Source organism: Chanos chanos, chromosome 10 (genome assembly GCF_902362185.1).
Source record: "Chanos chanos chromosome 10, fChaCha1.1, whole genome shotgun sequence".
NCBI lineage: Eukaryota > Metazoa > Chordata > Actinopteri > Gonorynchiformes > Chanidae > Chanos > Chanos chanos.
This window is the reverse complement of record NC_044504.1, coordinates 13560986-13574532: the sequence shown is the minus strand read 5'-3', so window position 1 is coordinate 13574532 and position 13547 is coordinate 13560986. Positions and strand designations below refer to the sequence as shown.

Below are 13547 nucleotides of genomic sequence, written 5' to 3'. Positions count from 1 at the left end.
GTATTCCGGGGCGCAATGCGAAGGGGCAATTTGACGCTCAGTTTTATTGTGATCTCTGCTCACAAGGTATTAGAAATTCGACTGATGCACTGATTGTAAGTCGCTTTGGTAAAAAGCGTCTGCCAAATAACTAAGTTGTAAACAAAGGAGAAGAATGTAAAGTCTAGCTGTGGTGCTTTATGACAGTTGTTAAGCTCTTTGGGGTCGAGGTGTGTTTTGTTTTGAGATATTTTTCAGAAGAACATTTTTTTTGTCTGTAATGCAGACATTGTTTAGTTTTGTTGTGAGGGGCATGGCAATTTTAAGGAAGAAGGGAGCATCATGCACTTCCAAAGCCAAGGCAATTTGAACACACATGACAAGTCTAATTTGCAGAGATCTTAAAGCTGGCACTCCTCAGGAGAAAAACGGAACGCTTGCCCACACTTCAGTTAGAGACTGGCTCAAATTTATGACACTTTTTTTTCGCCCCTACTTCTTTAATGTTAGCATAGTAAGTTTACGACAATTTTTATTGGATTTCATTCCCAGTGACTGTAAAAATCACATTAATATTCCTAGGCAAATATATGTCTTGGCCTATATAATTATCTCTCAGTTGCAGGTGGCTGTAGAATTTTTGGAATGAATGTTGTACTCTCACACTTGAACTGGATTCAATCATTCTATGTAGGTCTTTAGGTCAGATTAGGTCACGTCCCACAATTCTTCAAGGCGCCTACGAATTTCAAAGAACATGCTTTTTCCTTTTGACCCCTTTGTGAATATTCTTCTATGATTACTTGCCCTAGCAAGAGTTTGAGCTTCCCCAGATGTAGCTGACCAAAATCTTGTTTCCGCCTTAGTGAAGGAATGCATAGTAATATAGAGTAATTCATGGCAAGCATACATTTAAATGACTGAGAATAGAAGAAGAATTATACCTGTGAGATCTCTTTTCCAATGTTATTAACTTAAAACCAGCTTAAGATTCCTCTCCTGTATTGTCATTATTTTAGCTGACCTCTTTTTTCCTCTGAATTTCCTCGGAAGTGCATGTTTCTGCAGACAGTCACCGGGGCGTAAGCTAGCCACCTGCATGTTAACACGTTAGTTAATTCCAGCACACTGTGTTGTATCCTGCATTAAGGTTAGGTTAAGCTGGCAAATAATGGTTGAGGGTGTGGTAGAACGAATAAATGTTTTCACACCGAGTTTGTTGGGTTACACCAAGCTTTAGTACATGCAAACCCTCTCATCCCCTCTGTTTCACAGTGTTCCACAGAGCTCTGGAGGCTATCAGTAGGCAGGGTAATGATCTGTTGAGTAAATGTCTTGGTGGTGTATGAGAATAGGGGCCTGTGAGGTAGGAAGGCTGGTCCTCCTTTGCATGGCACAAACATAGAGGAGGCAAGAGCCCACAGCATACTAGTCCATGCTTCAGTTTCATATAAGACACAACATCTTTCTGCTGAGCGTTTTTTGGCACGCTTCGCTGAAATCTCTCAAAACCATTTTAAACCATCGTTTCCGCATTCATCTGGACTAGAACGTTCATCGCAGCGCAGAGGAAGACAAAAGGTGTGGAGTGTGGCTAGGTAAAATAATTGGTAAATATGGGCCTTAGATTTGGCAGGCAAAGGGCACGAGTCCTGTCAGTTCAAATTGCATAGTAGATAGATAAAACACTCATTGATCTAGCGTATATCAGTGGGTTAAGGCATGATGCATGCATATCAGAGTGCGGCTTGAGCCGCATATTTCTGTCCAAACCCGGCCCAAGTCCAAGAGAGTAGTGACCGAGCCTGACCCGAAACCAACAGGCATTCTGTTTTTTCTATGTCCAAACCCGACCCGATCCCAATACAGTTGATTTAAGCCGAAGCACTGAATTTGTGTTACCCTGTCACACAGCTGTTACCATGGTTACAGCTTGCCTGTTTACCCTGATTACACATGCGTGGGCACCTTGTAAATGACCGTCAAAAGACACACTTTTTTATATAGGCTATAGCCTATATAAAACAGTGCTTCTTCACGGTCATTTCCATAATGTGCGTGTGTGTTAAAACAATCTACTTTTAGCCTATAGGTAGATTGTTTTAACACACACACATTACACAACTGCTTCGTTATTATCTGCATTGATGACTATATTGAAATGCCTCCATACTGTCTGTTTCCCTGCATGGTTTTCAGTAAATTTCCCCAGTGACAAATTTTGTTTGATGTCCTCAATCTTTAGCCTATGGATATTTACTGCCTGAAATAGCCTATGTGTTGCGTTGTCACATAAATAAACAGATCCCAGCAATGAACAGAAGGTAGCCCAGCAGAGACAGTAGGTCCATCAATTTTATTTTATTTTTGCACTATATTTTCACTAAAAAGAACTTGAAGCACCATGTCAGCTAGGCTAGCCCATCCTAATTAGTAGTTCATAAGTCAGATGTTCACTGCCTAGTTACTGTTCGGCTGACGTGACCAAACCTGGCCAGAACCCAAACATTGTTTCTAAATTTTGTCCGAACTCGGCCCGACCCATCGGTTTCGGGTAGGGCATCCACCCTCTGATGCGTATGTGTATTTATGTCATACACCATTATTTTTCACTAATGTTAACTTCAAATAATATCGATTTTAAGAGACGTAAATAAATAAATTGTTAGCCTGTTTCTACTTTCACTCACAGAACTAGTTCCAGTTACAAAATACATATTCTACGTTCATCAGTCGGAACACAGGTGTTCCCTGTTTTCCCATGGCACTTGTGTAGTGAAGGTAGAAATGTAGGATGTCAAAACAAAAGTGATTTTTGTGTAAAGTAGTTTTGCTTTTCCTACACCAGAATGAGAAATGATTTCCAGGTCCCCACGGCTCTTTGAAATGACTAAGAGTCTAAATATTTGCACTTCTTTTTCCCATTTTTGCCGTCTTTCATATCTGATTTTTTTTTTTTTTCTGTCTGTCACTCCCTCTTCCTGTCTCTCTCCAAGCAGACATTTGTTATGCATTTTCAAAGTCCTGACACAGCACTTATTTTGTCTGTCTCTCTTTCTCTCTCTCGCTCCGTCTCTCGTGCTCTCTCACTCACTGGTTTGCCTTGAGGCTGTTTGCTGCCTCAGCCTTCCTCACACAATGCCCATCCTTGTTTGCCATGCCCACATATTGCGGGAATCCCGTTGTTCTTGGTAACCGTCGACTGCCTAGGATGGTGAGGTCACCAGTTAAAACGTCCTGTCTTTGCCCCAGCTTCCTCTAGGAGCAAAGAAGACAGGCTTGGCACTCTGAAAAAAGACACAAAGGCTCTTTTCTCTCAGACAGACAGACGGCTGGATAGACAAAGGTCAACCACTGCCCCCCCCCCCCCCCCCCCCCCCCCCCCCCCCCCCTCCACACCGCAGCGTTTAAGAGGAGATCCAGTTATTTTCAGCCAAGCTTCAGCATCCGAAGAGCTTGTGTCATTAATAGTCCCCCCCCGCCCCCATCAAAGTTTCTGAGTGACTGCTTTGACCTATGACCTGTGGGAGGTAGAGCAAACAGTCAGTCAGTCAAAGAGTTTTGACTGACAGATTAGTGGACATAGGCTGTTGTGTCTAGGACCAGAACAGAACGTTAGTTAGAAGTGTGGTTATGTCATCAGCAGTCTGTCACTTTTGAGTTAGGTTCAATCCATTTTGGCTTAGGTTCAGAAATGGTGCATGCCTCAAATGTTCTCTGGCTAACTGCTACAAGATAAGTGAAAAAAACAAGTCTGGAAAAAAGCTACATTACTCATTTCAAACTCAGATGAACTCTCCTCGCCTGAATAACAACAGACCAAACAATTACAGACTTATCATTTGGACTTGTTATTTATGGCAACAATTACTATGCTGTGCTTTTTCTTTGGAAAAAAACAGCAGCTTGCTATATAAGTAGGGCAAGAAATAATGAAACTGGTACCATTTCCAAAAAGTCAAAAGGGACATTTGACTGGTAAATAAAGATCTATTTTTCCTTATCTTTTTTATTTTTTTTTAATTGCTAGCACTTAATCCAGAATAGTCACCATCTAACACCTCTCTACTTGATTGTGGAGGGCTGTAGATATGGTTAAGCTTTATTTTAGATGTTCATTATTTGATATCTCATGCCTGTGATACTCACGCCAAATGAGTCATAAATCTGTGAGGGCTTTCATACTTCCCATAAATTTTTCCTCTTAACTCTGGTTGGACGTGCATGGGCAGTGATGTCATCTTCTTTACAAACAAACGAGAGGGGCTTCAGATTTGTATTGGAAGCTGCTCCTCTTGAAGCGAAACCTTGAATTTTCTCACGACCCTCTGATCCCACAAATACACACAAGTCTCAGAGTTGCCTATTTGGGTTGTTCAAAGAAGTCCAAAGTGATATCACTTCCTTCTTAGCCTGGTTTCAGTAGAATAAGGAAGCGTATTGTTTTAGTGATATCTCTCACTGAAGTAATTAATTATTACCCTAAAATGGCTAAGTGTGATACTGTACAGAGATTCAAACACCCACTAATTCAAAGAACATAAATGGAATGGAATATTCCAGGGAGTGTTTTGCCCAAAAAGTCTTAGATTGACCTCAACAAGTTTCTTCCATGATATAATTGTAAGCACGTGTGTCCGCATATGAATGTTTGTGTTTTTTCTAAAAGTTTATATGAACAGGAGTTTAAGACGAACCCACTGAAACCGTGTTTATTTTGTACACCATGTTAGTGTAGGTCATTGTTTCTGTGTTTGATCAGACAGTCTATCCTTCTCTGGAAATTCTTTTTCTTAACGCCTGAACTGGCCAACAGAGTGCTCAAGAATCTCTCTTGTGTCCTTTCCCTCATTTAATATAGGATGCAAAGACACCTTTGATATGATCCATGAAATCATGTAACAAGCTCAGCTGTATGCTTTGAGTTGTGTGGTTCATAGGTTATGTAATGTTCGGCAGAATGGACAAATGGCATTATCTGTCCTTGCTCATCTTTCTCTCTGTATGTGTGACTCAATGAGGCTTGTAGACGGAGTGAGTCACGGAGGCAACGAAGATCACGCTGAAATTGCTCTGCTGTCATTTAAAAGTCCAAAACAGCGCGTGACAAACTCATTACGATCCTGCCCGAACTCGTATTTGTCTTAGGAGTCGCTTGTTTCGCTCATCGCTTTAGTTTGTCATATTTTTAACCCCTCAACAGACAAATATCATTCTGTAACAATCACAGATATTTATGTTTTGTTTTGGAGTCAGTGTGTTTTACAGCTTTTTATTTCTCTACTCTGTCACTCAGATTTAATTTGAGATTTTGTATGCTTCATGCATCAGGGACCTTTTTCCCCTCAGAGAAAGAGGCATGCTAGTTGTTTGCTAGAATTAGGCCAGAGAAAAGTATGGTGGAGCGCATTGTGAAAGGTGACTGTTTGTTTTACTGTTTTTGTTTCTCTCATTTGTTTGTCTCTCTCTGTCTCTGTCTCTCTCTCTCTCTCTCTCTCTCTCTCTCTCTCTCTCTCTCTCTCTCTCTCTCTCTCTCTCGCTCTCTCTCTCTAAGCCATTTGCATACCTGTTCTGTCTTGCATTCGGGGAGCTTCATGCAAATTGGGATCGCCTTTGCAAATTAGGTCAGCTGTAGGAGGAGAGGGTGTGTGTGAGGGAAATAGTATCGACATGCAAGGTTTGCAAAGCCTTAAGCATAGCATTGCAAGCCACATAATGAACCCACCCACACAAGACCTTCCATAGCCACATTATCAAACTTCATTTAATAAAATGGATTTATGTCTGCGTTTTCATATGTTCATTTACTGAAGAAGAAAAGGAAAGAGAGAGAGAGCGACATCCCATTTTTGTCTTCCAGTGTAGACTTATGTTTGCTTATAAAACCGTTACACACTGGATATGGTAAAAAAAAAAAAAAAAAGGCACACGATTGCAGGTTTTGCTTATCTTCCTCTGTTAAAGAGCGCTCCTTTCCTTCCTTATTAATGTCTGTAAATTTCCATCCTTCGTACCACATTGTTTAACTGGTTTGGCAAACCAGAGTGAAATTCCACAGTCTTGGCGTCTAAACTCCGGCACGGAGGGGTCAGAAGATGAAAGCAGCCACGCTGGATCAGGATATCCTGTGGTTCTGCCGTTTTCCTCTCAAGAAGGAGAGAGATGTGGGGACTGGCTACACCAATTTAGATTTGTTTCTGTAATGAGTGAGAAGAACCCCAGCCAGATCTATCAGAGTTGACTTTATTTCAATCTCTTTCATCTTTCTGAGCTTCCTGTATGACCCTATCTGATTACGGCCGTGAAATAAAGCCTTGGTGGTGCCGTTTTTCCCAGACTTTGGATGATTCTTTAGTTGAAACGCCTCACAGTCAATCACTTCTGCAGGGCTTTATGAGAATTCTTCAGCTAGACTTTTGCTGTGATTGAGGCTCAGGTGTGAGGGGTTAATAGGATGTGTCATAAGAGATATATCCGGCATGTCTTTGGTCCAGATCCAAACGCTTGTCGGTGTGTGTCTGTGTGACATTTCCTGCTTACAAAACATGTTTTGTACAAGCTTGCAGAAATACCAGAGATTTTGTTTGTTTGTTCGTTTGCGTTTTGTCCAATGCAGGAGAGAGCATATGCATTTTGTACTGATTGTAATGCAGTTTGACGACATGAGGGCTGGATTCGGTTGCTCCAAATGTTTTGGGATCTTTTTTGGAGCTTTCTCTTCTTTGATCCCTGTTACTTTAAGTGCGTTTTTTTTTTTGAAGTGGTTTTAGAGAGCAGTTTTTTATGCAACACAACATAACAGAACGATCATAGAAAGTGAACTGCTTCTTCAATTAAATACTGTCATGAAAATTTCTTGAAGTCTAAAACAGCACACTCCAAATCAAATAGGATGGTTTTAAATCTAAATCTTTTGCTAGTTTTTTTTTTTTTTTTTTTGGATAAGTTATTTTTACACAGCCTTGTAAAGGCAAAAGTATTCATCTAATGAAGCCAAAGCCATAAGACATCTAGTTTGGAGTCAAATAGAAAGCCTACTGTAGCACTTTTTGTACCTTGTTTTTGTTGTTTGTTTGTTTTTTGTACACTAACACTGCTCTCTCTTTCGTCTGTGTAGCACCTGGTTGCCTGGGATGCGACAGATCCTCAGTGCTTGCTCCAGCTCGTCAAAGAGCTGATCCAACAGTATCATCAGTACCAGTGCCAGCGGCTTCGCGACAGCTCCCGCCTACTGTTTGAGTATGACAGTCTGCTGGAGGACCCCAGCTACGGCCACAGCATGGAGATCTACGCCGGCCGCAAGAACAGCTGGGTACCATTACTGCCTATGACTATAACATCACACACACACACACACACACACACACACACACACACAACCACTGCTAATGTTCTGCTTCTCATAGAGTCACTTGTAAAGGGACACACACACACGCAATTGCACATATGCATGACTGTTACACTATTACAGAATAACATGTAAAGAGAAGTATATGCTAAACACACTCAGACACATTTCAGTCAAACACACACAGTCGCACAGCTGCTGCTAACATGGTAGTACTGATAGTATCACTTGCAAAGGGTCAACACACATACACATGCACAGATACACAGACATACAAGGGTGCATAAGACACACTAATCTGAAACATAGCAACTTTAAATGCCCTGCCTATAAATGTACCCCCCCCCCCCCTCACTTTGTGACATCTGAAAAGTGAGAAAAGGGTAACGTGTGGTTTTAAAGAGTATTGGTGGCATCACAGACTGAAACATGTGTGAGATCTCTGTCTGATATATTCTGTTTTAATCAGATGATCACTACTTTGATGTATAACATGCTACTGCCGCAGACCTGCCTAAAAAAAAAAAAAAAAAAGAAAAGAACAGAAATGCTCTTTCTGCTGGTTTGGGCACAGCGTCTGTGTCCTGAGACCTTGCCTATGAAAGGTGGATGTGATTAGAGAGGATGGGCTGTTCTGTGCCTGTGCATGTGGAAACATGCATGTTTCACAACAAGTACTCTCTCCCTTCTTCCTCCCTCCCTCCATCCCTCCCTCTCTCCCTCCCTCCCTCTCTCTCTCTCTCTCTCTCTCTCTCTCTCTCTCTCTCTCTCACACACACACACACGCATATAGATTTCACTGCAGTTGTTCCTCAAAGGGAAAAGGCATTAGTGTTTCACAAGATTGTTCTTTAAGACATCTGTGTGTGTGTGTGTGTGTGTGTGTGTGTATGTGTGTATGTGCGTGTGTGTGTGTGTGTGCGTGCGATGCGTATTGCTCCATCAGTAAGAAAGCAAAATAAAAGCCGTGCTTTCATAAGGATGTGGTAAGCGTAGCCTGTAGTCTACACTTACCACATCCAATGATTATGAAACATCTGTACTCAGTTAATGATGATGCAATCACATGTAATAGCACATGCCAAACACCCTGTTGAGACACCTTGTACTGGTGTGTCTTTACTCTGCCGGTTACCTGTAGGTGCTTTGAAAAACCATTAATATCAAACATAATGTTAAATCAACTGTGGTGCATTATAAGCTGTGTTAAGAAATAGGTACCATATGCAGCATGCTTTACACCTTTTAAAATATTTGTTTTCATGGATATATAAAGATATGCTGTTTTGAATTATTGCGAGGTATTCTAAAACGTTTACATAGCTGCTTTTTTCTGGTTTCTCTGTAATTCTGGGATTCAGCATTGCTGTTAGTCCTCTCAGGGTAATGACCATTTTCCATCATTAATATATGACCTCGGTACAGAAAGTCTTGCCCATGTTTTTCACCCTGGTTTTCTGTGTGTGTGTGTGTGTGTGTGTGTGTGTGTGTGTGTGTGCGCGTGCACGTTTCTGTTTCTGTGTCCATGTTTGTCTGTGTATGTGTGCGTGAGGGGTTGCATTGTATGATTTTATTTGTACCTGTGTTTTGTTTTTTGGTTTTTTTAGACTGGGGAGTTCTCTGCCCGCTTCCTACTCAAGCTCCCTGTGGATTTCAGTAACATTCCTGTGTATCTCCTCAAGGTAGGACAATAAAGAAAGCACAGAGTGATTAAGAGCTCTCACACACTCTCTCTCACACAAGTAGATTAATCACCTACACATGTTCCAAAGAAGCTTAGACCCATGGATTTACATAGTGTCAAGTCTAGCCTGTCTGGTACTTTTGGGGGTGTGTATGTGTGTGTGCACGTGCTTGCGTGTAGACCATGGTCGCTGGGGCTGTGAGTTGACTAATCAGCAGCCCGTCATTCTCTATCAGCTCTGAGCTGCATGGTGTCTGCAGGCTCTCTCCCCCTCTCCCTCTCTCCCTCTCTCTCTCTCTCTCTCTCTCCCTCTCTCTCTCTCCCTCTCTCTCTCCCTCTCTCTCTCCTTCCCTCTCTCTCTCTCTCTTTCCCCCTCTCTCTCTCTCTCTCTCTCTCTCTCCTTCCCTCTATCGCCTTTGTCCTTCTGAGCCTCTCTTTCCCTGCATCCATCCTTCCTGCCTTTCTCACTTAGCTACACTGACTGACTGACTGACTGACTCTGTGTGTGTGTGTGTGTGTGTGTGTGTGTGTGTGTAAGCAAGCCCTTGGGTGGCCCTTGCTCTGTGGCCTTTTCCAGTCCAGGCCATGTTTGCCCTCCACAGGAGAACTGAAATGATTTAAAACATACGGAAAGCAGCAGCCATCATCAGCATCACATCCCCATGCCCTGTCGCTCAGTGCTGAAACACACACACACACACACACACACACACACACACACACACACACAGAGTGCCTGATAACAGTCGAAGTGGACTGCTTTCCGTTGGTTTCTCTAGCAGTGACTTTGAGTGAAGACAGGTTTTCAGGATGAGAGCAGTGAGATCACTGCAAGCTCATGGCAACAGCTTGTTTCTGAGAAGTTTAGCTTACGTTCTATCAAAACATCCTGCAATAATGGCCTCTGTCTGAGGTCAGCCCAAGGCTTCAGGAATTGAAATGTTACATCAAGAAGAATCCACAGGCCAAGTGAGCCAGGGAGCGTTATGAATATTTTCACAACCTGTATTGTTGTCTCAGTTATGTGAGTGGAAGTAGTCGGAGAGATTTCAAAAAGGTTAAAAAAAAAATACACAACAAACTTAGAAGTGTGATCAGTGCAGTTTTTCTATCTGCATTGCCGTCGTGAGTTAGTCACTTAAGAAAATCAGGCAAACTCTGTTTTTCACCAAGGATTGGTTTCACTAAACTTGCCTGTTTTAATACTTAAATTGAACAATACTGTGGTAGCTAGATCTGATCCATGTTCTTAAATGGACTTTTTTTTACGCTGGTTCTATCATGCTTTGTTGTTGTTATTGTTTTTTGTACATTGCAGGCATGAGTCAGTTGACTTAACTGATATCTGCTTCTGTATTATTTGATGTAATATCATATGATTTATCCTTAGTAATCCTTTTCTTGTGCTGTAGTCCAATGAAAGGAATAGACAAGATCACAGCTCTCAGCTTGACTGTGCCAGAGAAATGACAGCCTGTGTACAAAACAAACTTGGACGCGCTGTGTGATTAAAATACACTTAATGGGACAGGAATTGCTCATTGGCCCAGGGTGTGTAGTTAGGGTGGCATTTCTTTCGAACACCCACAAATATGGACATTGACACAGAAGCACTGAAACGATGATGACAGTGATGATGATGATGACGACGACGATGACGATGATGATGATGATGGTAATGATGGTATAGCGTCTAGACTGTATAACTGTTTGGAGATTGAAAACAACACCTCCCCACACACCACTTGTAAAGAGGAATCGCCAGAGACTGTATTATGAGCACAACTCTAACAGCGCAGGTGATGTTTTCAGCATGTGGGTCGTCCTCAGTTCTCCAGTTTCCTCTCTTTGTATTTTTTTGCGGCATAAAAGCCTCACACGCTGTTCAGGTTGTCGTGTTGATATGAGCCGTTCAGTGACAGGACACGTTCGTGCCCAGGCTGAGAGGAATGGCATCGTACATAGAGATAGTTGCCCGCGGTACTGCTTCCCTCTGGATTGAGCTCAGTGCACTGGACATGTTTATCCTTCCTTATCTGCCCCTGACCCCCCCGAGGGCTGCTGGGGTGCCTGGCATAGGAGAGCAGCCTGTCTTAGTCAAAAAATACAGGGAGAGAGAGAGGAGATAAGGAAGAAGGTGACAGTGGTCTGGTGGAATGACGACAGCAAACATCAGCAGTTTCTTCTTCTGGAAGGACGTCGAAACCTGCAGGGGCTGTCTTCTCTGAGTGTCTTTCTTGTTTTGTGGATGATTCCCAGTGCTTTGCGTTTTATATTCACAGTGCTAGGTGCTACTGAACCACTGTTTTGTTTTGTTTGTTTGTTTGTTTGTTTGTTCTGTTTTCATTTCTTCCTTTCAGTTTGAAGCGTTTACACCCACAGGAGTAAAAAAAAAAAAAAAAAAGAGAAAAGAAACCTATTAGGCCATAGTAGTGCTTTTACTGAACACTGTCTGGTGTTGTCTCACATGTTGATACTGGATGCAGCTCCTGTTTGCCTTTAAATGTCAGCTCTCCTGGCCTGCGCCGTGATCGGTAAGCTACGCTACTGTACTCATGACCACCCCGATCACTCTCACTCCAGCGCTCCAGTGGATTCACATGGGCCGTCAGCGCTGACCTAAGTCCCTGCTCAGACGGAATGGAGCATGATCCCACTGTCTGTCCCCAGGGAAGCACCAACCTCCACCCATCATTTGAGATCACTTGAGCAAGTTGTGCAGCAGGTAGAAAAGCGGTCTGTGGCCGCACTGAAGCTGCACACATCTGATGGCTGTGCCAGTGTAAAATTAGACCGACTTGCTTTGGTCCGCTTGCAGTCTTCGTTATTTGACGCATCATCATGTGAGGGTTATTTAGTGTGTCTGAATGACTGGGAAGTAAGGGGGAAAAAGGAAGCTTAGTTATTTTTGTTATTTTTGTATTTAGCTGGTTATTTTTGGCTGTGACTGTTAGAGCTGGTTTTCCAAAGCAGGATCTAAATTGGGTCGGAGTAGACCTTAATGTAGATCAGGTAAATCACAGTTTTTTGTTTGTTTTTTTTTAAACATGGACTTAATTTGGATTAATTAGGGTACTTTTGACTCTGGAGACCTTGACTGAGTTAAATACGATTTAATTAGAAGATCTGTGTCAATCCTTGTTTGTGTAAGGCCACATGGTACTGGCCTGAAGCTCCACATAAAAGCTGGAGAGGATTAAAAAAATCCATGACTGTGTGGAATGGGAGTATGAGGTAAAGCCAAAACAACAGATGGAAAAAGACAAATGAAAAAAAAATACTTTAATAAAAAAAACTAAAATATAAAAAACTTTTAAGGAAAACTTTGAAAAGCATAGAGTCAAGCCACTCAGTCATTGAGAAGAAACAGTGTCCTTCTGCTGATTAATTCAAGAAACGGATATTTCAAATAACCACTGGTTCTAATGACAAACAGTGTTATTCTGAAGTTAAACCTGCTTTCTTTGAGTTTTAAAACTTTGTTTAATCCTGATGTAGCTTTAATCTTCGTTAAAGGAAATCTGAGAATTTAAACCTAGACTGGGCCGAATCTGGAACTCTTTTAAACCGTGCCTTAGAAAGTCAGTTTGACTTAATCAAGTTAAAAAGGACATGTACATCTTTGACTGGGTTTACTCCCTGTCTGAGAGACCAGTCCTTAAGAATTAACAGTGAGAACTAAGGGCAGAACACACATTTCTCACTTTTTCCAGATTAAGTAGACCTTTTCTCTGTGAGCTGTCTTTGCTTGTGCTCTGTGACGTTTTCCTGTACCTGTGACTCTCTGCCAAGAGCTGCATTTCATCACCCACCTTTTTTTTTTTTCCTCTTTAAATAAGGGGTCTTGATCAAACCTTATTATTTCTTTCAGTACCGTTATTTCTGTTTCCTTTCCCCCGTTGATTTGAAATGCAATGAGACTCCCTGGGCAGCAGTCAGTAGTATGGGGTGGAGTTCTGTGTAAGCAGACCCTCTGGGCACTGCTTTTGTCCTCTGCAGCTCCGTTTATTCTTGGGCTTCTCTCAGCAATTTATGTTTGTTCTCATTTATTTTCCCCTCAAGTTTGTTCCTCTCCATTTGGTTTATGCATTTTCCCCACATTTGTTTTCCAAGGTCCTTGTGTGAGGTTCTAGACAATAATGTTTGCACTTGACATTTCTCTCTGTACCTTGAAACACAAGGGATGCTGAAAACCCCACAGTTAGATTGTCAGTGCCCTCTAGTCTTAGTTTTTAACCATTAATTTTGATGCTGTCTTTGTCAATTAAAATCTTGATTACAACTTCGGTTTAAAGCAACTCAGAAAGAACATTATTTCTTTTCTCTTTTTTTTTGCCTTTTTACTGCAATAACAAATGAATAGTTTATATCTAATTTTTTCATGTCCTGGGGGAAGCTCTAAATATATGCTGTTTCTGATTTCCCATTGAGGTAGCCAGAGGGATCGCTTGATGAACACGTTCTGAAACGAGAGCAGGTTTTTATTCATGTCTGTTGGGGAGTGGACAAGATGAAGCACAGGAATCAGTTTAACTT

The 13547-nt window shown here is 41.8% G+C and overlaps 1 protein-coding gene across 1 annotated transcript in view; it reads left to right on the top strand.

The window, feature by feature from the left end:
- babam2 (BRISC and BRCA1 A complex member 2) overlaps positions 1–13547 on the top strand; it is a 63072-nt gene that overhangs the window by 16990 nt on the left and 32535 nt on the right. Inside the window, exons 5-6 of the mRNA XM_030786878.1 lie at positions 7097–7291; positions 8935–9009. Of these exons, the coding sequence (XP_030642738.1) occupies positions 7097–7291; positions 8935–9009 (270 nt within the window). The remainder of the gene's footprint in view (positions 1–7096; positions 7292–8934; positions 9010–13547) is intronic.